Source organism: Molothrus ater, chromosome 1 (assembly GCF_012460135.2).
Source record: "Molothrus ater isolate BHLD 08-10-18 breed brown headed cowbird chromosome 1, BPBGC_Mater_1.1, whole genome shotgun sequence".
Taxonomy (NCBI): Eukaryota; Metazoa; Chordata; class Aves; order Passeriformes; family Icteridae; genus Molothrus; species Molothrus ater.
Genome location: NC_050478.2, coordinates 42216703 through 42244116, shown reverse-complemented (window position 1 = coordinate 42244116; position 27414 = coordinate 42216703). Strand labels below are relative to the sequence as shown.

General features: G+C 39.2%; 1 protein-coding gene across 1 annotated transcript in view; it reads right to left on the bottom strand.

Annotated features, from left to right (window-relative positions):
- Positions 1-26866, bottom strand: part of CNOT10 (CCR4-NOT transcription complex subunit 10) — a 32625-nt gene extending 5759 nt beyond the window's left edge. The window contains exons 1-14 of the mRNA XM_036406919.2: positions 26720-26866; positions 21101-21192; positions 18424-18585; positions 17768-17918; positions 16634-16779; positions 15613-15699; positions 14834-14917; positions 13967-14084; positions 12950-13099; positions 11104-11306; positions 8402-8523; positions 7630-7806; positions 4945-5025; positions 196-309 (exon numbers count right to left, since the gene is read on the bottom strand). Of these exons, the coding sequence (XP_036262812.1) occupies positions 196-309; positions 4945-5025; positions 7630-7806; positions 8402-8523; positions 11104-11306; positions 12950-13099; positions 13967-14084; positions 14834-14917; positions 15613-15699; positions 16634-16779; positions 17768-17918; positions 18424-18585; positions 21101-21192; positions 26720-26741 (1709 nt within the window). The 5' untranslated portion in view covers positions 26742-26866. The remainder of the gene's footprint in view (positions 1-195; positions 310-4944; positions 5026-7629; positions 7807-8401; positions 8524-11103; positions 11307-12949; positions 13100-13966; positions 14085-14833; positions 14918-15612; positions 15700-16633; positions 16780-17767; positions 17919-18423; positions 18586-21100; positions 21193-26719) is intronic.
- Between the last annotated feature and the right edge of the window lie 548 nt (positions 26867-27414).

Genomic DNA, 27414 nt, shown 5'->3' with positions numbered 1-27414 from the left:
CATACACAAAGGAGGGAATTCATGTTCCTGTGTATCAATGGACATTTAGGGCTTCAACAAGAACTGGAGCAGGCCAAGCAATTCTTTGCATCAAACACAGATTTGGCAAGCAACTACAGACATTGGAAGCTTCAACCCAGAAGTGTCCAGCAAAAAACAGGGCTGAGAAAGAAGAAATGACCCCATCAGACTTACTTAAGAGACCCTGAGAGCTTTGGTTGCTGCAGAAGTTTATCTGCATGATTCAATGCCATAAGGTTATCCCCCAAAGCCAGAGCCACGTAAGCACTACACGCAAGGATCGAGCACCTGGAAGGAAACAGACAAACAAAGGGGAGGGGGAGAGAGTCAACATGTTAAATGGAGAATTCTGTGATTCCAAATACATCTGTTAAATCTTCTTTCTTGTTTAGTGCTAGAGAAATATATCAAACCTTCAATAATGACTTCCTATCTAACTATGAAGTAAAAGAGTTTTCATTATTTATGGGCTCGATTGTCCTACCAATATAAACCAAGGATCACCATGGTGTGCTCAGTAAGATTTTGCAGTTTTCATCTTAAATGACAGGCTAAAAAGTGGACTTCACCATGTGTCATTTTTCTCATGGACAGTTTGCCATTCTCACACTCTTGTTACTGGTCTTGCCTTGAACTCTCATTTGTACTCCTCTGCCCTCACCCTCTGTTGTAGAGAAGAGTAGCAGGTTTCTAGATTGCTGTAAGACACACAGTAGCTATCAATTAAGCTGTAACATATTTCACTCTTCTATTGAACAACATCTGCACACAGATAGACAAACACTGGAGAATCTGGCATTTCCAGTTTTGTGTTCAATTGAGGGCTGTAACCCAGTGCCAAGACTCTGAGTGATCCATGGCATTTTGTTGTCATCACAGACTTGCTTATCTTTCCAAAACCAGAAAATCTCTGGCAGTTCATTTAATGAAATCTGAACTACTCACATTTTCCATCTTCAAACAATAACCCCACATCAGGACGCCATCATTAGGCCAAGCTTCACACTTCGTAATAACTGCACCCCTCTCCAAACACTGTTCTTGGCGATATTTTCCACTTGGTAAAACATCTTTCAGTGCAGGCTGCCTTGTCCTCAGGGCACAAGCCTCTGCCCACGACACCCTGCTGTGAGCAGGACTCTGTTCTTCTCCAGGGAGGACGAGTGGATGCTCTGAGTGGGGTCTCGGGTTGGGAGCGGCGGGAGGAGAGGCGCGGGCTCTCCCGCTGGTAGGCGGGCTATTACTGCCCAACCTTCTGGCAACTGTCAAGCCTGCTTTCGGTCCAGCAGTAAGTCATGTCATTCATGGCAGGGCCTGGGGTGCCTTTATTCCCCTTTCCCAGGAGGCATGCTCCTTAATTATGCACAAGTAGGATAAGAAACTTCTCCAGTGTTTTCCCCTACCCCCCACTTCCTCTCCACCGTGTCCAGATGTCACATCAAATCTGAGCACATACAAAAGCTTGAGAGAGGGAGAGGAAAGCTTCCCCAGCTCAAGTCCCAAACCTAAAATATTTATGAAAGGTTGTGACTGGGAAGGGGGATGGAATGGGGAAAAAAAAATCTCTGCAATAACAATCTGCTTCTAACTAACCTCTTTTTGTCTCTACCTCAAGGAGGTACAGCTTTTAAATCAGCAGAGATGCTGCGTGTCACCAGCAAAATACCCTTAGACACAAGTCAGGGCCTGCAGAGTAGGTTATTACTGCCCTTTCCCATCAATGTGTGTTACATTTCCCACAACTTTTTTAAAGCCTATTTTTAATTCTGCAAGTGTAAATTCAAACACAACACACGCTCCAATCACACAACAGGATGAAACCTACTCTGCTCTAAGCAGTAGCCACTGTTTGCTGCCACATAAGAGCAGGCAACAGCCATCTAAGGAGGAAAACATTCAGATTTCCTGCCATGCAGTTGTGCTCTTGCACTTGGATCCATTGTTGAGTTGGCTGAACCGAAGCTCAGGAGAGCTGACAGCCAACCGGAGCAGAAGAATTGCAGCACAAGGGAAAAGACAAACTAGTGTTTCACCCCGCTCAGGATTCTGACAAAACTCCACAGGTCGCCTTTGAGCACGGCAGACTTCCAGCATCACCGAGCCTCCACATGCCCTAAATAAAACTGCCTTTGCACTAGGAAAAAGAAAAATGTTTTTTTAAACTGCCAGATTATGTCAAACAGCCTCTTGTGTAGGTCTAGGCAACAGGACTTGTCAGCCCACACAGACTGTAAGTTTACGGAACCCAAACTCCACATCTGACTTGCCTTATTTCTCAGGGAAATGGCAAGCCAGAGCAAATCCAGTCCTTCAAAACTTAGCATGAAGGCACCAAAAATGACACTTCTAAACCATTAAGAGAACATCACTAATGTGAAATAATTTCAAACAGCTAAGCCCAACAATGGATACAAAATACCTACTTTTTATGTTTCAACACTGGCAAACAATACAAAATATGAAGAAATACAGAATGCAGACTGTGCTTGCTCCAAGGGGAAAATCAGCACCAGCAAAGGGGAGATGGGGGAAGAAGTGGCTAAGAGTGAGGAAGAAGAGAGTGAAACAGCTATGGGTGATAATCACTGTAAGCTTGTAGTACTGTGACAGGGCCAAACAGACCACTGCAACCTTTAAATGGATAACTGAGGCAAAACTGGGTAAGTGTGGAGAAAACAAATGATCGAATGATTCATTTATCTCTATCTGCTTTGAGGGGAAAATTAAGGTTCTTACACAAACACCTTCAATCTAAGGAGAAAGACAGCGACAGACCTTGTTGTGGTCTATCTCAACTTTTACAATAAAATCCACACAATTTTCCAAATGTAGAACTGTGGTCTACCAGAACATCTATTCTCTTGATGTATCCAAACAGTGTTAGGTGGCTGTGGTGTGTGGAACATACTACAGCCTGAGACCAGAGCACGGGAATTGCCTTGTCCAAGGATGAGAAGCAGCGAGGAAAATTGTTTAGAAGAAACTCAGAAGAAAAACCTGGAGTTTCTACTTCCAGTGCATAAATTCTTAGCAATGATTGGTGTCCTCAGACTTCTGCTTGTTGCTTTTAAAACCTTGCAATTGAATTACTATTGAATTACTGCTTATTATGAGAATAGTCCACTCAACTAGTCCACCAATTTGTGCAGAAGTATCAAGCAATATATAGGATATGTAAACCTTTTCTAGATGATATTTTTCACTTTTAAAAACTGTTCAGGGACAAAGGTAAGTCAGGCATCCTCTTACACGGATGCACAACTGTATACAATCATCCAAAAAAAGCATTCACAGTCTCTTTTCAGTTCTAGAAGTAATAGAGGTTTTTCAATTCAGTAACTTGCCAGGAAAAAACGGAAGAGATTCCTATTCCTTAGGATAATCCTTGACAACATCCAGAATTCTTTCTTCTTAATTTTCCTGGATTCAACAAGAATTTCAATTTTCTCACCTAGCTCCTTAGTGAGCAAGGCTACAGGACTACTATTTGAGTGCAATGTTTTTTGCTATTCACATCTCCAGAAGCTTAGAAACAGTTTCAGCAGAATCTCTTTCTAGGAATGTATAGTCCTCTAGATTAAACCAAAGTATGTAGTGAAAAAAACCAAAAACCCAATGCTTTTCCTTTCCTCATATGAAGTTTTTTACCAGAAGCAGCTAATTTCTTGCTGAACTGCTAAGTTTTTCCTGACATGTTGTCAGATTTCATCAGCAGATAACAACAGCTGATTGTGAAAAATAAGACTACGTATTAAAAAAAAAAAAATCACAAATTGACACCATGTAATTTTGACATGTGGCAGCCACATTTTCAACAGTCAGGAGGAGAAAAAACCCACAAAACCCACAAGCAACCCACATCACTGTTTTTAATCCAGCATGTTCTATTTCAAGTAGCACGCTCTTGTACGACTCCAAAATGAATAATCGACGTCGCCTCACAGATTCCTCCTGAAGTTCTTTTAAATGAGTACAAAAAGATTTGCTACATGTAGTGGAGCAAAGAAAAGGTTAAGCTGGTCATTCTAAAACATAGGTTACCTGGGGTTAGGCTGAAACAGAATGTTTACCTAAGAGTTCAAGTGGGAAATTACTGTATGCTTTGTCCATAATAGAAACTTAAAACAGATTTCTTTTTTCTAAACAGGTGCAAGCTTTATAGTAAGAGATTTTCAACAAGCTGGAAGCCACCTGAAATAATTAACATTGCCAGTGAATGGTAATCTTGTTGGGGAAAAGTAAAGAGACTCTAGATAAAATGATACTTATTTACACACACATGAGTTATTCCACCTGGAGAACATTCAGACTCCTGAACAGGCAGTTTAAGGATCTTTGAGAACACATAAGAAATCTACAGTGAAATTTTACCTATATTTTTCCATTGTGAGAAAGTCAAATGCCTGGACAGAGGCATTTTTGCTTTCTATTTTATGTAAACTATGGATTTATTCCTGCTGAAAGGAACACCATTCTCATTGGTAAAAGCAGCTATGCTGCTTTCTACTTTCATTTTTTTCCCATCCAACAAGCATATAATGTGGGGACTGAATTCTAAACTAGCCTTATTGTGACTTTAGGGGAAAAGGTACATACAGTAATTTCCATCCCCTTCCACCAATGTCAACAGCCATTCTCAGGCTTTTTAGATTTGTCCTTATGAGACTTGATATTTTCAGCTTTGCCCAATATATAACACCAAACTTACAATACTGCAATCAAACAGACTGATCTACCTAAACTGTAATTCTGGATGATTTCTATTTGTTCAGATTCAAAGCCCAGAAGAAAGGAAGCACACGCATTTGAAAAAAAGAATACCAGCTACAATTCAACATCACAGGTGGCTACAAAAAGACCCCTAGGAATGACAATTAAGGGAGAGGCTTTTTTAATGATGAATATTTGATATTATTTACTTGCCTTAAATTCTCCAATTCCTGTTTCTTCAAAGGCGAAGAAGGAGGAGCTGCAATGAATTTATCCCCTTCATGACTTTTATTGCTAGAATAAAAACAGTGTATTACTATAATAGATAATTTTAAAAAATTCTCAGTGTATTTATTCACTCCATTTAAAAGAACATAAATTCTGCAGCTTAAAATAGAGGGAGTTGAAGTTATTCACAGATTGAGGCACACACTCTTATCCTAACCATTCCATTTGAGAAGGAAGAAGTGGGACACTTGCTGGAAAGGATTTGACTGACAGACCAAACAACCCACACCATTCTTCACAGCCTTGAACTATTTTTGAAGTTCAGTGTAGGATAAGCATTTTTAACTGGAGGGACACAGAATTTGCTGCATTTGTAGCTTGTCTCCTTTTAGCCTGTAAGAAAAGCAGTAAACTAGTTTTCTCTCTAGACCTCTTAAAAACTAGTTACATAAATACTCCAGAAAGATAACCCACAAAATGCTACAGCTTCCTTTAGATTTCTAGCTTCCCTTTATTACAAAATGTTTCTTCTATTTTTTTCCCTTTCTCCAAATAAAATTCCACTTTCTTAAAATTACACCTTTTTTTGGGGGGGGGTAGCATTTGAGGAAGCTATTTCATACTTCTATTTAAGAGGTATGAAAGTTCACCCTCCAATAGGCTGAAAGAACTTCCTGGAATGAGAATTGAAGAGACAGCTAATGGCGATATCTTGGCAGTGAGAGATACCAAGGTCTAGAAAAAGATTTAAAAGAAAATTCAGAATTGAAACTGAATCTGTCCACTTAACAAGAACTTAATTTAAGAGTTTCATGTCTCTCTATTACAAATAGGTAAGATAACTCCAACGTTCAAAACATACAGCAGAAATCTCCAAGGAATTCATACTCAATACTGCTGTAGAGTACATACTTCATGCCTTTACCAAAAATTAGTTCCAAAAAATACCCTTAGCCACTAAAAGCATTCACTCTTTTCTTATGAATAAGAGAAGAATCTGCCTTAAGAGTCAGCTTGCTCAATTAGTGGATTTGCTTTAAAACCATCCTGTTCAATTAGTGTGATTTTCTTCAAATGTCTTGTATGTTTTACTGTTCTCTCACAGAGGTTCCCTTGTCAGAAGGAACAAATCCTTAGAGAACCTTTCAGAATGTGGCACAGAAATTCAAGAACAGCCTCCTTTGTTGGATATTTTGAAATTGGCAATGACTACTGGAAGATATGAGGGAGTCCTTTCTTTAGCTTTTTTCAGCTGAAGAAGCATCTGGTTTTGAAAGTAGAAGGTAGCAAAGGATCTTCCCATAGAGGGCATGTTTTCCTTTCCTCACTCCAACAAAAATAAACAAAAACTACCCCAACAGAAAACAAAAAAGGAGGTCTTGTCTGAGTAAGGGCCACCATTTTGTTTTCATTACTGCCCCTTAGTGAGCCCCAAAAGCTTAAAAGTGAAGTCCCATTTAAACCAGAGAAGCTTCATCTCAGTGGGCTGCATATACACTTGCCAGAGAACCTCCAACCTTAGTAAAGAGAAAAAGAAAAAAAACCCCTACAACAACCAACCAAACAAAAATAAAAACCCACAACCACCCCTTCCTCCCTCTGACTTTTATAAATCATTTGGTCACTTGACAAGAGAGATTGTAATTGGAAAAACAGGATTATAGAGAGTAGCTTTCAAATATTGTTGCAAACAGTAACAGCCACTGACCCCCAGTCACAGACAACCTCAGAATATACGAGGATGCACCTTGTGCCTACACAACATGGTATGTGTACAGTAAACCCTGCCTTGTGACAAATGCATCTTATCTTCTTAACATTTATCTGTACCCAGGTCTGACAAAACCACCATGTTTTTTCATTACTCTCTAAGTAGTTCAAGTTCTACCACAGAAACTTTTTCCAGATGAAAAAGTATTTTAACATTTACCCTCAAAATGGTCTTTAATGAAAGTGCAGACTGTGATCAAAAGTCATTCTTCAAAAGGAAGTCCAGAATATATGAGATGATGCAATAAATTAAACCACCTTCCTTTAACATACATGCCTACAAATTACTTTTTCTGAGATTTTATTGACAGAAAAGACTTTTCTTAAATTCTTTTCTGCAAAATATGATTTATTAAGCAACAGCTCCATGCTGCTTTCCTACTTACTTTTTAAATCTGGTTTCCCATTTTAATGCAAACACAACAAAGCATACTAGGGCTGATGAATGTCAAACCCGATCATGGGGAAATGTTTACAACTGAGTTTCCAGACATTCAGATATATATTGAATCAAGTACATGGCGCACGTGTGCTCACACACAAAATCACTGTAACATGAAACTTCACTTACAATTAGAGAAATACCAATATGCCCAGCAGGAGGGTGTGGGAAAACATAACATTTGCAGCACAGAAAAAAAAAGGTGGCCAAGGGATAAAATAATTTCACTATCTAATTTAATAAAAGCTGATAGGGATAGGAAGAATCAATTCAGTATTTTATTCCTAAATTTAAACAACAAGCAGCTAAACAATTTCCTTGAACATACCAGCCTTATTAAGAGAATTTACAAATATGTTCTGTTTTTCTGCTGACCAAACAAGGTAAATCACAGACACAGACCGTCGGCACAGAGTTCCTCTGGACAAAAAGAAGGGCTTATATTCAATTCTGTTTACCTGCATGCTTCACTGCTTTCAGTGTTTTCTGTATTTCCCCCCAGCTGATTATTAGTTTTCGATCCATTTTCCTGCTTGGGCTCCTGTTGATCTTCTGGCAGTAGCAGCAAGGCATTTCTTAGACAAATTGCTGCAAACTCCATGCTAGCTACAGGTATTGCTGAGGACTGCCCATCACTTAAAGAGACACAGAAGTTGACCAATAAGTAGCAATCCTACTAAATTAAAAATAAAAGCAGAGCTCCAAAAATATCTGAATGCAAAGAAAACTTCACCCTAAAAATGTTAAATAACATTTTAATATACCAAATGTAATTTATTAAGATGTAGTATCTTGTTATCTTTACATATTGAGAACACATCACATGCCCAAATAGATTCACTAGATTTTTGATTTCACTTTCTGAAGTTTTACGGCAGAGCAACTAGAGTCTTCCTGCATTTTTCTTAAGTGGATTACTGAAAATATATGTTTTTAAGTGAGAAAAAGAGGACAGATTCAGTTATCTGAAAATAAAATTTACTTATCTGAAATTTTAAGCTTTAATGCTCATCTTACTTACAATAAACACACAGTTAAGCCCTCTGCTGGCTTATCACAGAGGAGGCACAAAATGATGTTTAAGACTCACCAAGCATTTTAGCATGCCTCTCTCTTCACTACATAAATGAACAGTTATTCCACAACAGTTTTAAAATCTCTGATAAACAGATATATATCCTTAACAAAGCTATAAAAACAAAATAAATAACCCATAGAAAACATACTCACTTATAAACAACATTCTGTATGGACTGGGATGCTAGGACTATCTTACGGTGGTAGCCTTGACCTACTATTGATTGCACAATTCCCTTTTTGCTGGGAAGACCTTTAGTCTCTTGTTCTGATGTCTAAAAGGAAAAAAAAGAGCTTAAATATCAAGGCTATTGAATGAGAGCTTGACAAAGTAAGTGAAGGCTGAAAGAAGACCTTGAACCCTGCTAAAATATAAGAATAATGGATACAGTTTTAAATCTAAAGTACAATGAAGGATCAGGCACCTTCTATTGTCTTTGTGTTGCAGAGGGGTTTTATTGCACACAGTGTAAGCACAGATTAGTTCTGACAGCTTGTCTGATAGCCTACTGACCTAGTTTCTCCTCTGTTTTGAAAGCAAAAGAACAATGAACCAAGTCATATTAAAAGAACTGACAGGATATCTAAAAAGAAATAATTTGATCTGCCACATAACATTCAGACTTGGCACTGTAACGCTTGCCATCTTCTCTCCCTGCTTACACAGCACTCAAAAAGCTCTTTGGAAAAGCTGCTCCCAAACTGTTCCATGGGGAGCACAAAGCTGAACAACAACATATGCAAAGATACATTAAATTAACTTGTTTAATGGATTGTTGAGTATGCAGACACATTCTGGGGGTCAAATGAACTTAAAGTACCCTAATTGTCAGTCCCAAGAATTATCTCTACACCATGTTTACTGGGGTTTGTTTGGCTGTTTTACCGTGAGCCATCTTAACTTCATTGCTAAGTTTAGTGAGTCATTAAGAGTTGCAGTTTTAAGAAAAAACTTATCCTAAATCTGAACTTTCATAGCAGTCATTTTTTCAAAAATTTATCAGAATCCAAAAATAGACTGACATAGTAGCATAGTAGTAAAAATATTGAAATGGTAGCATTTACTGCCAAATAAAAAATACATACACTAAGTTTGGATATGAAGCACATATTTCAAAAAAGGTGTTTGAAATGCAGGTGTTTAAAAGGGAACCTTCTTCCATTCATATTTTATGCTTACAAAATACTAAAGTGGGTGAAAATTAGCTTCAGTGAAATTGCTTTTCTGCATGGCGTTCAGAGCATAAATAAGAATCCATGCTTAGATATAAAGGAATACTGCTGCAAATTGAGTTACAAAGGTCAAATTGAACATACTATTGACTTTAGGACCTCACTTGTCATGTTGCAAATTTAACAATTTAAAGATAGTTTCTCTTTGCCTTTAATATTAATAGCATCCAATTTTTTTTTTCTTTTAAGATTACAAATTTAGGAAACAACCTGGTTTTTTTTACATGAATTCAAGCTCTGGTATACTACACATCATCATAACTATACAGGAAGAAAGCCTCAGGAACCTGGCATAATCTACTACTTTGGCTAGTCTGCAGTGAATAGGGATCCCCATAAGGATCTGTATTTCCCTTTTCCAGACTGCTAAACAATATCCTTGTAAATGGAATCCTAGCTTTGGATTTCTGCCACAAAACCACTAATCCACTTTCATACTCAGCTTTTCACTAGAGATGATCAGATGTGTCTTCTTTACCTATTTCTTGCACCCAGTAGGATTGCTACAGAAAATTGCAAAATTACTATGAAGAAAGCCGTTCTTGCTGCATTTGCTGTTCTTTATAAAACTCAGGCAATCTGACAACAAGCAGCACATACAGAATCACAGTCAGTTCAGTTTTGACCCAATACTCTTGAATCTTCAGTGCTCTGCCTCTGAATTGGTATACAAGCAAACCTCTGCTATAAAGTCTTTATCATTCTTAAGTTCTCTGAAATAGAGATACCAAACTATGGAGTACTATTCAAATTCCCAAAGGAAAAGTTATTAATTTTTGTAATTGGATAATGTGCAGTAAATAAATGTACAGAGGCCAACCAGAGAGGAAAAACAGAGAATTGAAGGGTAGGGGGAAAATAAAGTGAATATAGCTATTTGCTCAATTCATCGCACACATCCTGTGTGAGGAGTGAAATGGGCATACTGTGGGAGTAACTGCATAGGATCATGCAATTACAGACTATATCATCACTCCCCCACACTTAAGGGGTGAATTACACTCTACTTGATTCCCTGTATCTTAATTTCACAGACATACTATTTAGATGCAGTTTTTTCTTCCTGTCCTCAGCCCTCTGAATTTTATCATATGGGTTTATCCTAAGCATACATGGATCAGCAGGTTGAAAACAAGATGTCCCAGAGGACATGCAATATGCCTGCCATCAGCAGGTTTCCACCAACTTTGCCAGGAGAAGAAGGTGAAGACTTAGCAATTAGAGATTCCATTTCCCAGCAGGTGTGATCCCAACAGCTTCAGGATGGAGAAGGCTGATCTCTGCTTCCTCAGCCTCTGTCACTTTCAGGCTACCCACACGACAAAATCTCACCCCACTTAATCTCTAGTGGACAATGAGTGAGGAAACAATGAAACTTCAGATGATCTTTGGCTGCATGAAGAGAAAAAGACCATATGCAAAGAGTTCCCTTCACCTGTTGCAGCTCCAGATTAAACACGTAATAATACATATACACAAGAAAGAATTAATCTGGATTTACAGAGGTGTTACAACATTACAACATCAGGCCTTCAAAATACACAGCTTTTAACTCTAGGTATTAGTTCTATCTTTCTGTAATCACATGCCATTCTTTAGAAGAATTTTCCAAAGCTACTTACCCCTTTATTGGCAGCAATGCAGCATTCTGCTATTCTCAGCCACAGACGAGGGTTTGAGTGATAGACCTGGACTGCCTCAATCAGGCATTCAAAGGCTGCTAAGGGCCTCCCAATATGCAAGAGCTGAATTCCACAGTTATAGAGCAACTCATATCGTTTGTTAGTCAGTAGTGTACACATGGGTCTCCCTGAAAATTTTTTACCTGCAGCAAAGGATTACATCATATGTAATGTATATGTGCAGCTCAAGACAGCACAAAACTAAGAGGAAGAAGGAAGCTGTAAGAAACATCCCAAAGTTACCAAAAACCCCTCTCACTGCTGAAATCCACTAGCCTCCCTCTGTAAATTTCTTTAATACCAGAACTGATTTCAAAGACAAATTAATTGTATTCTTAATGAAGATTGAAATGCATTAAATGCTAACCTCATACGTTCCTTATCACACATGCTAACTGTTATACAATAGTACTGAATCCCAGATTTGTGAGAATACACATCTACACACGCTCCAGAGAATACAGATTCCAGAAGAAAGCCACATTGCTGTTAATAAGCATAAAACACTTTCTGTCTTCACATTAATACCTAAGGCTACACTAGGTCCAGGGGAGAAATGGAAAAAAAAAACCAACAAAATGCCTGATAGTGAGTATCTTTTAAAGGAAACAAGAAATGAAAACAATTATAATTTCATTATGAAATGAAGACTGAGTGATGAGGCCCTCTATAGTCAGATAGGAGAGGTCTCACATTCACAAGCCCTGGTGCTGCTATACTTAAAACACAACAGCAGCAAAATACAATGTGGCTCTGGGACAACACAGAAGGACATTAACAATCCAGGAGATTCCTGGAGTGTGTTTATGATTTCCTTCTCCAAATGTTGAAGGATCCAATGAGGACAGGTCTTATACTGGACCTCATTCTCACCAACAAGGAGGGGCTGGTTGGGACCATGAAATAGTGGAGTTAAAGATCCTCAGGACAGGAGAAGTATGCACAGCAAGCTCACTACACTGGACTTCAGGCAAGTAGACTTTGGCATCTTTGAGGGTCTGATTGGTACAATACCATGGGATAAAGCCCTGAATGGAAGAGGAGCCAGAGAAAGCTGATTAATATTCAAGGATCACCTCTCCCAAGCTCAGGAGTGATGCATCCCTACAAAGTAAGGCAAAAGTGCCAGGAGGCCTCCTGAACAAGGAGCTCCTGGACAAATACAAATAGAAAGCCTACAAAGGGTGGAAGCAAGGACCAGCAATCTGGGAGGAATACAGAGAAACTGAACAGCCAGGGACCAGGTTGGAAAGGTAAAGCCCTGACAGGATTCAATCTGACCAGGGACATCAAGGGCAACAACAAAATCTTCTATAGATATGTTGGTGATAAAAGGAAAACTAGGGAAAGTGTGAGTCCCCTCCACAAAGAAACAGGAGACCTGGTTACTCAGAATATGGAGAAGGCATCCTTTATGCTCTGATGATTCCACACATTGTCAGCAGAACTATAAATAACCTATGCAAAATAGGTCACAAAAACTATTTTTTGTCATACCTCCCTAACTGATGGACAAAGTTTATAAACAAGAGAGAAGTAATTGTCCTAGCACCATGGTACATCATGAAAAACAAAAATAAAGAACATATTTAATCATCATCATGTATTTCTGGAAACAGCAACTACATTCCTACATCAGGTTATCATCAGAATTCTCACCTCTCTTACCCTGCCCTCCACAAAAAGATGGAAGGGGAATTTTGCTGATAATTACTCAAATCTTCTGTTCTCTATTCCTTAGACTTGCCAACCCCTCTTCCACCATCTGTTTTAATCTTTTGCTTACCTGGATCCGAGCTGCCCGTTCCCAGCTGTGCACATGCATTATCATTTTCTTGCAAGGCTTTTTTAAAGTAAAAAATTCCTAAATTGTGCTTTCCCATTGCAAAGTGGATGCAGCCAAGATTGTTCCAGAACATACACCTTAAGCATTCACCTGAGAGAACAAGAAAAGACCATTTTCAGGAAGTGAAAGTTGTTGCTATGCCCACAAAATGCTCCAACCACTTTCTGATGGGTCAGCATATTATGGCAGTCTATGAAAGATGTTTTTCAGTGAGATGTTCACGGGTGACACTGTTATATCCAATATGACACACACATATATTTATACCAACTTAACCATACAAGCAGGAAATGCACTCTTCTTCCTAAATATATGTTCAGGTAACACTGTGAGAGGTTTTTTCTAAATAATAAAGGACAAAAAATTTAACTTGTCACTTATTTGCCCGTGACTGAAGTTTTACAGGGTTAACATGGGTAATAAAGACAAAAGAAAAAAAAACCACCCTAAAAATCCAAATAATCAGACTGTTAGCAAATTAAACAGACATGATTTTAGTCCTAGCCTAGGAAGGCTACTAAATGAACAGTATACTGTGCAAAAAAGCTAATGCAAAAAAGTTATGTGACAGTAAAATTTTCAAAAAATTTTAAATAATCAAGAGAACTTTAAGCATAAAAATTGCCAGAGAGGCCTCAATTCTAGATCTAATAAGTTGCCTTTTGTTTCATTAATTGATTAAGAGACTCAATCATGAGCCTTGCAAATATAACACAGCTTCATAAATCCATTTTCACAGACAATCCCAGCCTTCTGTAGAAGAATGTTCAATGAAAATCACTACAGTGTTGTGTGAGAGTATGAGAAGAAAGATGAAACACATCCAGCATTATAAATCCATGACTTTCAGGGCTGACACTGTTAAGTAATCATTAATATCCTTAAAATTGCTATCAACAAATAGTCCTATTATACTAGACACTGAAGTACCTGCAGGATAAAGGGTTTTTATTTTACCTGTTTTCATGAAGCCTGGATGTTCGGCAATGTTGGCACTGTTTAAAAGTTTGACAGCTTTACGGTAATTGCCTCTCAAATACTCAAAATTGCTCTTAAGAAAGAGAGAAGGAGCTGACTGTGAAGGAAAAAACAATAGTTAGTTATGTCTTGGTTGATGATTTCTACTGCTAGTGTTATATCACTTCACAAACTTGCTTCTGCTGCCATTTAAAAATAAATGGGTTTAGGCCATGCTACTTTCAAGCACTCTGTCATGAACTTTAGAGAACCCTATCATGGAAGTGGCTGAGAGCAAAGGATTTCTAACCCGTCCTCTAATACCTTCCTCCTCACACCTCCCCTCCCTGCAGAGTTCCTTGTAGGCTGGGATCTTCCAACACAGACCTCATGATCCAGAAGGCTTTCTGTTAAACTTGCTTTCCAGCAAGACATAAGCCTCCAAAAAATGTCAACAAAAAGGAAAAAAACCAACTCCAAAAAATGCCCACATATCCCAGAATTAATCCTTTATAAATTGGTTTAAACTACCAATTACATCAAAGTTTGGAATATGCAAAACATCTATAGTAAACTAAAACTTATTTCATTTCAATTATAAAGAATGCTGAACCTGTTTATTATATAGTGTTTCACTGTTATTTTGGCACCACAAGGCATATCTTTTTAGAAACTGAAAAGAGCACAAATAAGAAAATTCTACATAAATTCCATTTGCACAGATATTATAAACCCAACTGACTATAAAGAATTACTTCAAACATCCACCTTCAATAAGAACTTTTCTTGTAAAGAACATTGCCAAATTCAGTTTTAAGATACAGAACACATCTAGATTTGAAAAACAACAGTCTTAAGAATACTTACATTCCCAGCTGTATTCATAACAGACTTGATCTCCCTTTTGCATGCTTTTAAAGACTTCATCTGGATATAGGCTCTCACCTTATACTGTTAAAAAATTAAATTTGTTAAATAATACACAATAATTTCTGCAGGTTTGCAAGACAAACTGTATCTAGATATTTACTGCAGAATATTTTATATACATTTTAAAAATAGGTAGCAAAAAGCTATTCAAAAAGTCTTCACAAAAAGAAATTTTATTCAGACTTTAAACATCACATTTATAGAGTTTGTATTTACAATAAGCAGATGAACCCTTTGTTCAATGGCCAACAGCTGCTCCATATTCAAATACAGATATGAGCACTTAAAATGACAAACTAATTAAAATAATCTAACATTTTAAACCCAGACATTTACCTACTAAACTGAAGGTAAGTGAATGCTTATAGAGAAGCACTCTGATTCTTCACATATTTTTCATCAGAACAGTACAGTGAAATAAAACCTCAGCTGATTTAGACTGTTGGAGGTTGAACAGACAATTTCAATGCAGCAAACTGCCATGTAAGGGACTGCCATGTCAGGGACGGAAATGGTGGTGATGGGGGGCAGGATGTCAGGTCAGTATTTCCTGTACATGCATCTTACAAAAAAGACTTAGATAAATTCATTTTTTGTTTTACAGCAAGGAGAGAAAGCATCATAATTTGGGCTGAACTGGTTTTGAAGGAGATGACACTCAGATCTAGAAAACCCTTGAAGAAATATTCTTGTATAAATAACATGCAGACCCTTACCTGATGTATCTTAGATTTAGCAACTTCTATTAAAGCTCCACTTTCAGCTTTTTGATTCGAGGAATCTTTATTGGTATTATTACCTGACTGTCAAAAAAAAAAAGGAAGCATTACTGTTAGTCACCTTTTAAATTCAGTTGACAGATTCAACTCACATGAAGAAAAATAAGTATTTAATAGTATTAATAATAATATTGTTTGAGTATTTAATATATACCAAAATATACACATATATATACCAATATATACACAATGTGTATATATACCAAAATATATACATCCCACCAGAAACTAACTTGAGTTTAACAATCAAAACCCACAAACCACACCAGCCTTTGAAGAGCTGAATTCTGTACTAACATTAGTGTTACACTATGTTGCTCTGCAGTTAAGAAGAATTCTTTTGCCTAGAAGGATGACATGCATATTCTAGAGTACCTCTTTAATACTTCCTTCAGTAGAATTACTATATACTTAAAGAGAGAATATTTTATCTAAAGTGTGACATTCCATCAACAGGAAAACACTGAAATGCCATCTCTTCACTTCCAAGCTACCACTGATTCTACTGATTTTTCCAAAAGGCACATGAAAGATTTCATCTGAAAGTGTGCCTCATACTTTCAGATACTGTGTAAAAAAGATACTTAATTTCCTATCCTATGCTGTGCAACTCAGTTCCTCTGACACTGACTTCCCTTTCAAACTTAGGGTCTCATATGGTCATAGTCAAAGACAAGCAATAGTTGACCCAGGAGACAACTGTTTTTCCAATGCAAGTCTCTGACTGAAGAAAAACATTTTAGCTCCCTGGAGTAAGAAAAAAGGGTGAAAAAGAGGGAATAAACAGCTGTTGTACACAATTAACTCAGTCACTAAAATATTTAAGCTGCTGTCTAAAGTTACAGGTGACCTAACATAGTCTTATAATTCCAAAGTCTATCAAGATACTAATTTTGGACTGAACTAAAGCATACTTCTGATAAAGATTTAAAAGCATTTGTATGATTTTTAAGCCTACCTCATTTTTTCCATTCTTGCTGTTATTGTTGCCCTGTGAAATCATTTTTTCCAGAACAGCAAGCAGATGCAAGGCTTTCTCAGCTTGGTAAGTTAACAGGTATAAGTCTACAAGCAAGAAGCACACAGCCTGGGCAAACTTCTCTTCTGCAAAAAGCAAAGAAGAAAAATTTGTTTTACAGCTCTAATACCAATCCTTCCAAACATGGATGGAAAAAAAACTACTGTAAAGTGCCATTTATGCAACATTATGAGAAAAATCAATATATTACATAAGAAAAAAAAAAGCAGCCATGTCCAACCCACAGCTAAGTATATGCACTGAAAAGAAAGCTAATTTATTAAAATAGCATCAGCATGAAAGTACAGACTAAAGACAGCTTAACAAGTATTTCATGTTCATAGGTTCTGAGAACTGATTTAAGTAGATTAGCACCGAAGTTGCAGCATCCAAACAGACAGAGCTGCATGCAGATGTAGAATCCCACAGACCTCACAAAGATTCTGTAAAACACATCTGTTTAGCTGACTTCACAGAGTAAGTCCCAATTATGCATATTGATAACTGGGAGGAACTGAAGCAGGAATACAGCAGCATTTACTTAACTTATTGAGACCCACACACATACATCCTTCAGCCTTCTCACTTATAAGATTTAACAAGGATTATGAAATTATTTCGTGCAACTATAGTAATTCTACTACACAAAGTATCATAGCTTATAAAAGTTGCAGACTTTGTATTCAGATATAAGTACATACAATTATGTATGACCTAATAAAGGTATTTAAAAATGAGTGCCCTGAAAAACAGATACCCACCTGTGAAGTCACATGATGACTCAAAAAAATTAAATTAGATTTAAAATAATTTCATTAGCTTGTACATTATTATTTAAGTTGAAAGAATCCATTTCAGTTTCATAGCACTTGTCTGCTAAAGCTCTCTGAAGCACCTTCCCCCAGATTTGTCTGTTGTCCTTGATATAAGTAAAACATATTCTTCATTTCAAACCCTACCGAATTCTTAAAACCATATTAGACAAATTACAAATGACTTGTCTGATAGTGAAAAAGACTGAATTGTCTTTCTGTAGTTCTTGAATGGACAAGACTCTTCTTTCTACCTACATACCAAAAGGCTCTATGAACTGGTACAGCTTCTCCCCAACAGATATAGCTTCAGTATACTGACGGAGATGGTACAGGATAACAGCTTGATTGTAGTACAGCATACTGTTCTCAACATCATCCAAACCATCCATTTCTTCAACAACAGAGTGAACCTGAAAAAACCCCACTCATTTCATTAAACTTTCAGTACCTATGATTTTAAAGTATCAGGTATTAAAAAAAAACCTCCAAAGCTATGAATTTCTCTAAAGGCAAATTGTAACTTACTGACCTAATAAACTTCATTGTTGCTATAAATTAACACAGCAAAAAAAAAGGTACAATGAAATACAAAATTATCAATTGAGTAGTAAAGTAATATTTTCACTTTTTTATTATTTCACAAACTATTCCACGTTAAGGAATTTTCTACTGAAAGAACATAGCAGGTCCTTCTATTGTTATAATCTCAGACCAATTTCAACAATAGTTAAAAACACAACTACAAAAACTGTCCTACAAGATTAAACTGACTCAGATGTTTAAAAGTAATGTTACTTTCTTATTTTGTTAAATCTACGGGACAAGGGGCAGAAGCTTTACTCCCACTTCACCGAAAGACCCCACCATCATTAATGGTACTCAAAATCAAGTACCATGTCAATACAGTTGCATTACCTGGTTTTTCAGCTGGTTAAGGGTTTGTCTCAAATTGTCCGTGGTAGTCTGATTACTTTTACAGAACTCTGCAACAGCAGTATTCAAAGTTATTTTGTAGTCATCTTTGTTTATGTCTTGAAGGGTATTTAGGTGTTGTAAACAAGCATCATAGTTTCCAGCCTGTAAATTGCACACATACCAGAAACATGCATTAGAAGATAGTCTTTCCTTTATCAATACAAGCGAACTAAATGTGTATACACATATTTCATTATTTATGCAGATTAACGTGGATGAGAAGCAAGTCTAAATGTTGAAGCCATATCCAAACTTCAAAAATAATTTGGTGGTGTAAGGACAAATTAAGTAGCTGATTACTATTAACAGATGTTTCCATGAAAAGTGTTATTCTCATTTCTCTTATCATATTAAGTTTCAAGACTCTGTTTCCTCAGTTTTCATAATCTTTCCCCATCCCATGAACACTGAGCAGCTGCAGTTGCTTACACAAGTTCCAGCCCAACATTTTATGATCAGTCTTCAGTTCATCTGAATATATAGTAATTTACAATTTAATCTACAGAAGTTAGCTCAAGAGAGATTGGAAAAAGAAAGTGTCACCTTCCCAGAATACGTTTAAGAAACATTTTTACAAGCCTTAGCTGTTGGATGAAGTATTCAATCACCTAGGAATGCCTAACAGAAACTAGGAGCAAAGCATGATGCTCCACTGATGTGTGATCTAGTGGAAAAATCCCTTTCTTTCATCACAGGAGGACTTTAATGGCATCAAGGAATGAAAGAGAAACTCCTCACTCATTAAGCCCAGATGATGCTTCACTTTAAACTGCTAATTTCCTACACAGAAATAATCACATTCACTTCTTCCATATCAGAGTTACTTCCAATGTGGCCATAAGCAGATGCATTTTCATGTCTGTCAATGGTTCACACCCAAAAGCTAAGCTCTGGAGTACCACCCTCCACCTACTCCTCCTTTTCAGGTGCTGTTCCACAGAGCTTCTCCTGCACTGCTGAATAATTTCCTATTAAGGGCAGAATACAACAGAGAAGAGCTCTGGGGTTCTTCTGCTCTCCCCAAGAAAGCTGCCATTCTACAGCTCCTTTCCATGGAACCACTCCAGTTCCTTCAGTCTCCCAGGCAGGCACAGTTATATAACTTAGAGAGACGTAGCAGGACACTGACACATTTTCACAACTCTAAGCACCAACAGCATGGATTGCCTTTTGATCATGTGCACGAACACAGGAACTTGCAGCTCAACTGCTGGCATGCTCTTTAGTTGAGACAGTTCATCATCCAGTGGTTCTCTTCCTGTGCTCACACTTGGAGCTTCTCTTCAGTAGGAGCTTCCAGATCACAGCAACAAGGCTTCTAATCATGGCTGGACTACAAAGCTCGAACCTTTGAATGCTCAGGTTATTTGGTGATGTTTTTCATCAGCTAACAGTCCTTTATGCCACTCTACTAGATAGGATCTAGACTATAATACCCAATTCTATAAGAATTCTGTCAAGACTGAAACTGGGCATGTAATATGATAAAGCAGGATGCAAGGCAGCCCACAATGCTATCTGGAGCTACTCAATGGCAAAAAATTGGCAAACAAGGCATCAAATTAATTCTGCTCACATCTGTTGCCGCCTCACGCCATGAACTCAGGGAATTCTCAAAGCAAGAAAGAACTTGACAAGATAAACCAAATACACTGGACCAGGATAAAAGTAATGATGAAATCATTAGCAGATCAAAAGTATTTTAGACATTTAGATATGTGGGCAAGGATCAAATGCCACTGATTAAAATGTTATTGAAAAAAGAGTAATTGAGCTAGACAGCATTCAAGGAGACATCAGGGAACAACACAGTGTTAAGAACCAACCATAGGCACTTAATGTAGCAAAATGAGTGAAACATAGAAGTACTGAGTGAAACATTGAAGCAAGAATCTCAAAAGACAACACTTAAATTCTTCACTGATTTATTTCACAAATTTAAAACTGAATTTAAAGCAAAGCATTTTGGAGACAGATATATAATTGAAAGGAAAAGCAGTTATACTTCCTGTCACACTACATAAAAATAGGCAAAATACAAAGAAAGAAATAAACTGAAAGACCTGGTACCTGAACTTTAACACAGAAGAAAAAAAATCTTCCAAGAAACATAAAACAAGTAGTAGATACTGCCTGTAGGTGTTACACATTCAGAAATGTTTTATTGCAAAGTGACGGGACATTATACAACACTTTTTGTGAAAGAAGATAGTATAGCATGATGCTAAAACACAAGCGTTTGTTTCACTGCTGTCTTTTAAACACATGAGGTCCCTTTAAACACTAACACACCATTTTTAGCTTGATGTGATTAATTCTTCCAAGAGATCATGCATTCCCAATGCTGATGCAGAAGAGAAGCCTCATATAGCTTTTAAGGTTACTAAGTTTTGAGAATCAAAATTAAAAGTGCTCTTGTTCAAGTATCCTGTTCAGTCTTCTCACATCCCAGCAGATAGAAAAGGCATGTGCTGTCTTTATAACACAACTAGTGCTATTTTTGAACATCCTCTTAATGCATTTGCAGTTGTATTAAGAAAACAGGAAAAACAATCACACAATCCCACTTAGCAGTAATGTGGTAACTTAGAAGTCTCAGAGTCTGACTTTGTCTTACCTGAAAAGCTTGTAATGCACTGCTCGACAATTCCTTTTCCTGATCAGTAATCCCAGAAGTACCTGCTCCTTCATGTTTTTCAGTACCTTGATCTGTAAAAGTGAACAGATTACAACAAAGCTTGCAAGTGTGATAACAGCTGTGCAGCTTAAAAACTTTGTTTCTTCCAGTCTTCAAGGTCCTCCTGCCAACACAAGTAATTTTCTAGATAACTGTAGCAGTGTCCCTACTACACTACCTATATCCCAAGTTACATCTCCTACCACAACATATCAAGTTATTCTGTACTCCTAGTGAATTCCTCTCCATGAAATGTAAATTATGGTAAATTAACAACCAAAGTTAACTGACAACCCATACATTTTAGATTTCTCTTTAAAGCTGCAACCATACACTAGGATTGTCTTATTTTGCTCAAAAGTCAGCAGTGAAGGCCATACATCATGAAATATGTACCACAGTGGGTTAGATGAAAATCCACAGAAATCCTGTATAGTGCTTCCTAAACAGCAAGCAAGGAATACTCTAGGGTGCAACAAAAACCACAGTAAACACTGGAACTTCCCCACAGCTCCCTACTTTGGAAGAATATCTCCCCAAATAAGAGGCTGCACTTGAACCATCATTGTTAATAATCACTGACAGATCTAGTATATTTTTTAAAAAACCACTCTATACTTTTGTATTCTTCCATATACTCCATCAAATGCTGTCTGGTGATTATATTGCAAGGCACAAGCACATGCTGCCTGCTCACTTTTTCAGCCTCACTCCAAATCTTACAGATATTCCTTTCAATCACATCTCTTCCAATGTGAGCAGGAGCAGTCTACTCCCCATCTTCCTCACATTTTTTCCCAGAATCTTCTCCAGTTCTACCACACCCTTTTCCAGATTAGGACAAGAACAACACGTAGCAACTATGATGCTGGCCCCTTTATGCATTTATATAGCAACGTAACAAGGTTTTAATTGCCTTCAATTTTTTACACTGAATTCCTAATGATTTATGATGCAGTCACTATTGAGCATATTTTCAGAAAGAAGTCTACTAAATCCTTTTGTCATCATGTAATTAAGAATTCAGTGAAGTTGCATTAAAAAGCACAGTACACACATTCCATGTCAAAGAAGCTGAAAAAAACCCTCCAGTAAGCCCTTCCTTGTGCTGAACACAAACTACTGAGAAAAAATAAAACAACCACACAACCACCACACTGGAGGAAGTATTTCTAGGAGCATTAATTAATGTGCTAGAACATACAAAAATCATTTCACGTTTTTGAAACAAAGACTTTATAAACCAGCAATGGTTTCTGCTTCTGCAGAAAAGTATTTCTTGAATTTCACAGTGGAAGATCTGCTCTAAAACACGTTTTGCTATCTTAATAGACTATGTAGGCTATGTAAACTCAATGCCTGCTTTCTCTTCCCTGTAATTCAGAGATATAATGCAAACTCCACTCATTGTTCACTTTGAACAAATGAAAACACTTAGATGTGAGCTCCTCTGCAAAATCCATTCCCCATCACCACCAATATATCTGGATCTTCTACTACTGACCATGAAAATTTACAAATATTGGACAGTCATAAGGGGCAGTCAAACCTCAGAAGATTAATCATACAATATCCTCAGTAAGAACAAAACAGACTTAGTAATCTACTAAGTTTGTGCCTGTTGCTGGGAAATAGTGAGATTCCTTCCACCTGCAATAATAATATTGCCCCCTGCAAATGAGCAAGAATTGTGAATATTTGGTTGGGACTTTCATCCTGCATTAAGATATCAACAAAGTAGAGATTTTAAAATCTCAACAAATCTTACACCGGCAAGAGTAACCCACTCTCGCTTGGGCAAAATTCAGGGTTCAGCAATTTCAGTACTCTGGAGGGATGGACCTTCAAGGGCCTACACCTGCTATGAAATCTGACTGCATAATGCATTGATCAACACCATTTGCACTGCCTTGTCCTTCAAAAGGAAAGGCAAAAGAGAAATTTAAACCACAAAAAAGCTCAGAACATTTCTGATGTGCCAAAAGCTTTCCACAGTGAAAGAGGAAAGGAACAGGAAGTACCTCTGCTTCAACCTAAATACAGCATAGATCTGATTCCAGCTCTAAACCTTGTGATTATACAGATGAACTAAAAGCTCTTACTCTTTAGAACAGCAGCAAGTAATCAAATGCATCTTCCCTCAAACTTTCATGCTAACAGTGGCATTATCTGTTTTACTTGCTCAGCATGCCTGTCAGATTGTGCTGGTAAAGGTAACCACAGTGCAGAGCCTTGAGGCTCTAAAGCTTTTGAAGCTGATAACACTTAATCTGATTAGATTCCTCACACACAGGTTTACCTAGCAGAGAGCCATCAACTACCAGGTACATTACTGATTATTGCCTTTGTATGCAGACCAGCATCTCAAAGGAAGTCTGAATTCTGAAGTAAAATGACTTCAGTGAAGTGACAGATAAATCAAGAGATACTTGTCTAAGGTCTGCCATAAAAACTACACTTACATAGCTTGGTTGATGTAAGGAAAAATCAGGACAGGTCTCCAAATTTCACTCTCTCTAAACTTGTTGGTACATTAAACAAACACAAACAAATCCAAAACATAAAATTAAGCTGGAGACTACTTTAAGCAAAACCAGAGCTGTCTCTGTAATCCAATCAACTGCACCTACTAGCACTCAGTAAACAAAGCAGACTTGTGAAACTTGAACTGGAAGCTTATCAAGAAAAAGAAAAATCCAGCTGATGTAGTTCACAGTATAGCTCCTTCCTTTGAAAAAAGTGTGACAAAACACTTTGGCTACTCTGTACCCTTTCTGTCCAAACACACCTGAAACTTGTTAAAGACCTAAAAGCCACTCCAGACTAATGTGAGACTGCCATTGTTGTTTAGACTGGGATCTACTGCTTCAGCTGATCTTTGCTATCAGAGATCCCTCCAAGAGGAGTCACCTGAAAGCTGGCTGGCACAAAGTACTGAACAGAACCCACCAATTCCACTGAAGTGGCAGGGGTGGTGGGGAGGGAGTGTTCCTGTTCTCTTGGCTGCAAATGGCTATCCCAGTGCTTGCAAATACAACTATTACTTCCATGTTCCTTGAAGCACTTGAAAGTGAAACAGGTAGGAAACTTGTTCCCTGGCAAAAGAAACAGCATGCCTTGCTCACTTGGGCCCCCTGACCTCTGGCATTCTTGCAGAACTGCACGTGGTGTAGGTAACACACGGCACACCAGTCATCTCCAATGTGCTCCCATCTGTAGAGCAGCCACAACTATCAGCTGAAATATCCAGAGCACTGCAGATTCTCTACTTCACAAGTGAGATAACTTGATTCATCTCTGGAATTTGTATTTAAATATGGACCTGTTTGCTTAACTTTTCATTTGTCCAACCTTCATGAGTGCAGACCAACTCTAACACTAAAACTTGTGTAGGTTCATGATGAGGGGCAAAAGGGACAACCTCAAAAAGGATGTAAAAATCAACTGCTCAGATTTTGATCTGGAGGAAGCTGCTGCCCTGAGCTGGAAGTTAAAGAATCAAGCCAGGAGTTATCTTCCTAGCTATCAATCCTGGGGCTGAGCAGCAGCAACACTACATCACAGAGGCTGGTTTGCTGTGTACAAGCAGGAAGCTGCTCCTGCTGGAGAGGGTGCATCATGGTGGACAGCAGAACTTCAGGAAAACTGTCTCTATGGCAGGAGAACAAGGAAAAGTATGAGACTGCCACCTGAAAAGGAAGATTGCTCTCCTCACAGGCTCACTGCCAGAATTTCATAAAAGCAACAAAAGTCACATCTCCCACATACACATACCTGAAGACACCTGAGAGTGACTGCAATCATTATCCTTCCCATACCTGCTCTCCGTTTCTCCAAGGACTGCTGTTCCTGAGCTCTCTTGTTCCTATGCCCTGCAAATTACATCTTGTTGAACACCAGAGCATCTCTGGCAATATTTTTGATTTCCAAACTCTTCAGGCAGAGGGATAATCTCTTTCTTGAAAGGGGAGGAATCTATCACATGACTCTTGCTCCAAAAGAATTTTGAAGGGTATGAAGCCCAGCCACTGTCCAGCCATTACAAGATAACAGCTGTGGCACCAAGACTTATGTTTTAATTTTTGTATGAAGCCCTTCACTACCAGTATAGCTACAATAGGCTTCTTTGGTGGTGTGCAATAAAAAACAAACATTTCTCAGTGAAAAGCTACCTATAGCTAGCTGCCATGAACAAGTGCAGCATGTAGAATATCTTGCCATAGCTCACATCTTTGATTCATTTGGCACATACTTTCTTAGAGAGTAAAACTGAAAAGTTCCTTCAACACTTCAAAGAACATCAACAAAAAAGTATTAAAAACTTGATGCCAATTTTAGCAGTCACTTACAGTTCTTATAAATAAACGTGTGATAGTTTTGTAAACATCACTCAGTGCAGTATACTTATTTTCCCTGTAATTTTTTTCCCAAATACTGAAGCATTTCATATTTAGTACCCAGAGGAAAAAATGCTTAAGGTGATTTTAAATAATGCTCCCTCCACATGAAAACAACTAGGAAAAAAGGTGACCAGAAACAAGACCAGAAGGAATGGCATGAAGCTGTGTCAGGGAGGTTTAGGTTGGATATTTGGAAAAGATTCTTCATTCAGAGAGTGTTTGAGCACTGGAATGGGTTCCCCACCTGGCACAAGCCCAACAGAGTCCAACAAGTGTCTGGAAAACACTCACAGGCACATGGTGCGATTCTTAGAGATGTCCTGTGCAGGGCCAGGAACTGGAATTTGTTAATCTTTATTGATCTTCCAACTCAGGATATCCTACACTTCTATTAAGCAGACCTATACAATTCTAAAAGTAAGGCTTTCCTCCATATCACCCTCTTCTCCATCCCCCCAAGAGCTGACATCTGACAGGATGACCTTTCCTGCAATGAAGACTTCTTGCATGACGGGGAGTTGTACAGGATATGGACAAGCAGTAGTTTAGCAGTGCTAGAGAGCAACTGTATTTGAGATTTATTCTGTCTGTTTACCAGAACATGGCTTATGTTTTAGCCTCGGTGATTTCTCTCTGCAGTGTCTGTTCAGGCCCGAGTTCAGTGAGGACGCACTCACCCCCTGAAACCAAAGCAGCATCCCTGAGGGAATCAGACTGCCCTCCAGCGATTAAGCAGCACCACCAAGAGTTATAACCTCCCTCGTACCTCCTGCATGCCCCAGTTTAACAAAATACCCAGAAGCTCGACTTCTGTAGGGGTTATTAAGCTCTGAGTGACACAAACACATAACCCCCCCTCCCGGCCATACGGACATAGGGCCCCCCCAGAGAGCCCTTCCCGGCCAGGAGGGGGCACCAGCTCAGCGCCGCTTGCCGAGGGCACGGATGGCCCGGTGCGCACACGGCCCCGCCGGTGACCCGCAGGTGTCACGGGGGCCCCTCACACGGCCCCGCGCCCGCGGGCACTACCTCTTCGGCGGAAGGACACGGCGCACAGTCGCAGGGGCGGCTTTCCCCCGGCGGCGCGTGTCCCTCCGCGCCGGGCGGTGCAGGCCGGGGGCGGGCACGGCGGGGCCGCGGCCGCTCCCCCGGCACTCACCCGCAGCCTTGTCCGCCGCCATCTCCGCCTCGGCCGCAGCTCCGTGCGGGACCGCGTAGCCCGAGAGCGCCGGTAGTTGTCGAGAGTCCCCCGCGCGCTGCGCCACAGGCACTACCCGACCGCCGCCGCCACCAACCGGCCACTGCCCCCCGGCGCTACTTTGCCGCCGCTGCCCTGCGCGCGCCGGGCCCGCCCCGCCGGTTGCGCCGCCCGCCCCGATTCGCCCGCCGCTTCCGGGTTCCCGGCGCACCCGCGACGTCCGGCGGTTGCTGGGGCACCGCGGATGTGACGCCAGGACGCGGCGGGGGGGAGGGAGAGGCGAGCGAGGCGGGGCCGCCATGTTGGCGTGTGAGGGCCGCGGTGCGGCGGTGCGCGCTCCTCCCGCGGCACGGAGCTCGCCGGCAGCTGCCGGCCGCTGTCTCGAACGGGGTTTGTCCTTTCTACCCCGGTCAGACGTGCCGGCCCTAATCAATGGATGTAAATATCTAAAGGTGGGGTGCCAAGAGGATGGAGTCAGGCTCTGCTCGGTTGTGCCAAGCAATGGGACAAGAGGCAACGGGCAGAAACTCATCCGTAGGAAGTTTCACCTGAACATGAACTGCTTTACTGTGTGGGTGACCAAGCACCTTAACAGATTGCCCAGAGAGGCCGAGGAGTCTCTGTCACCGGGGATATTCAAATCCCCCTGGGCACAA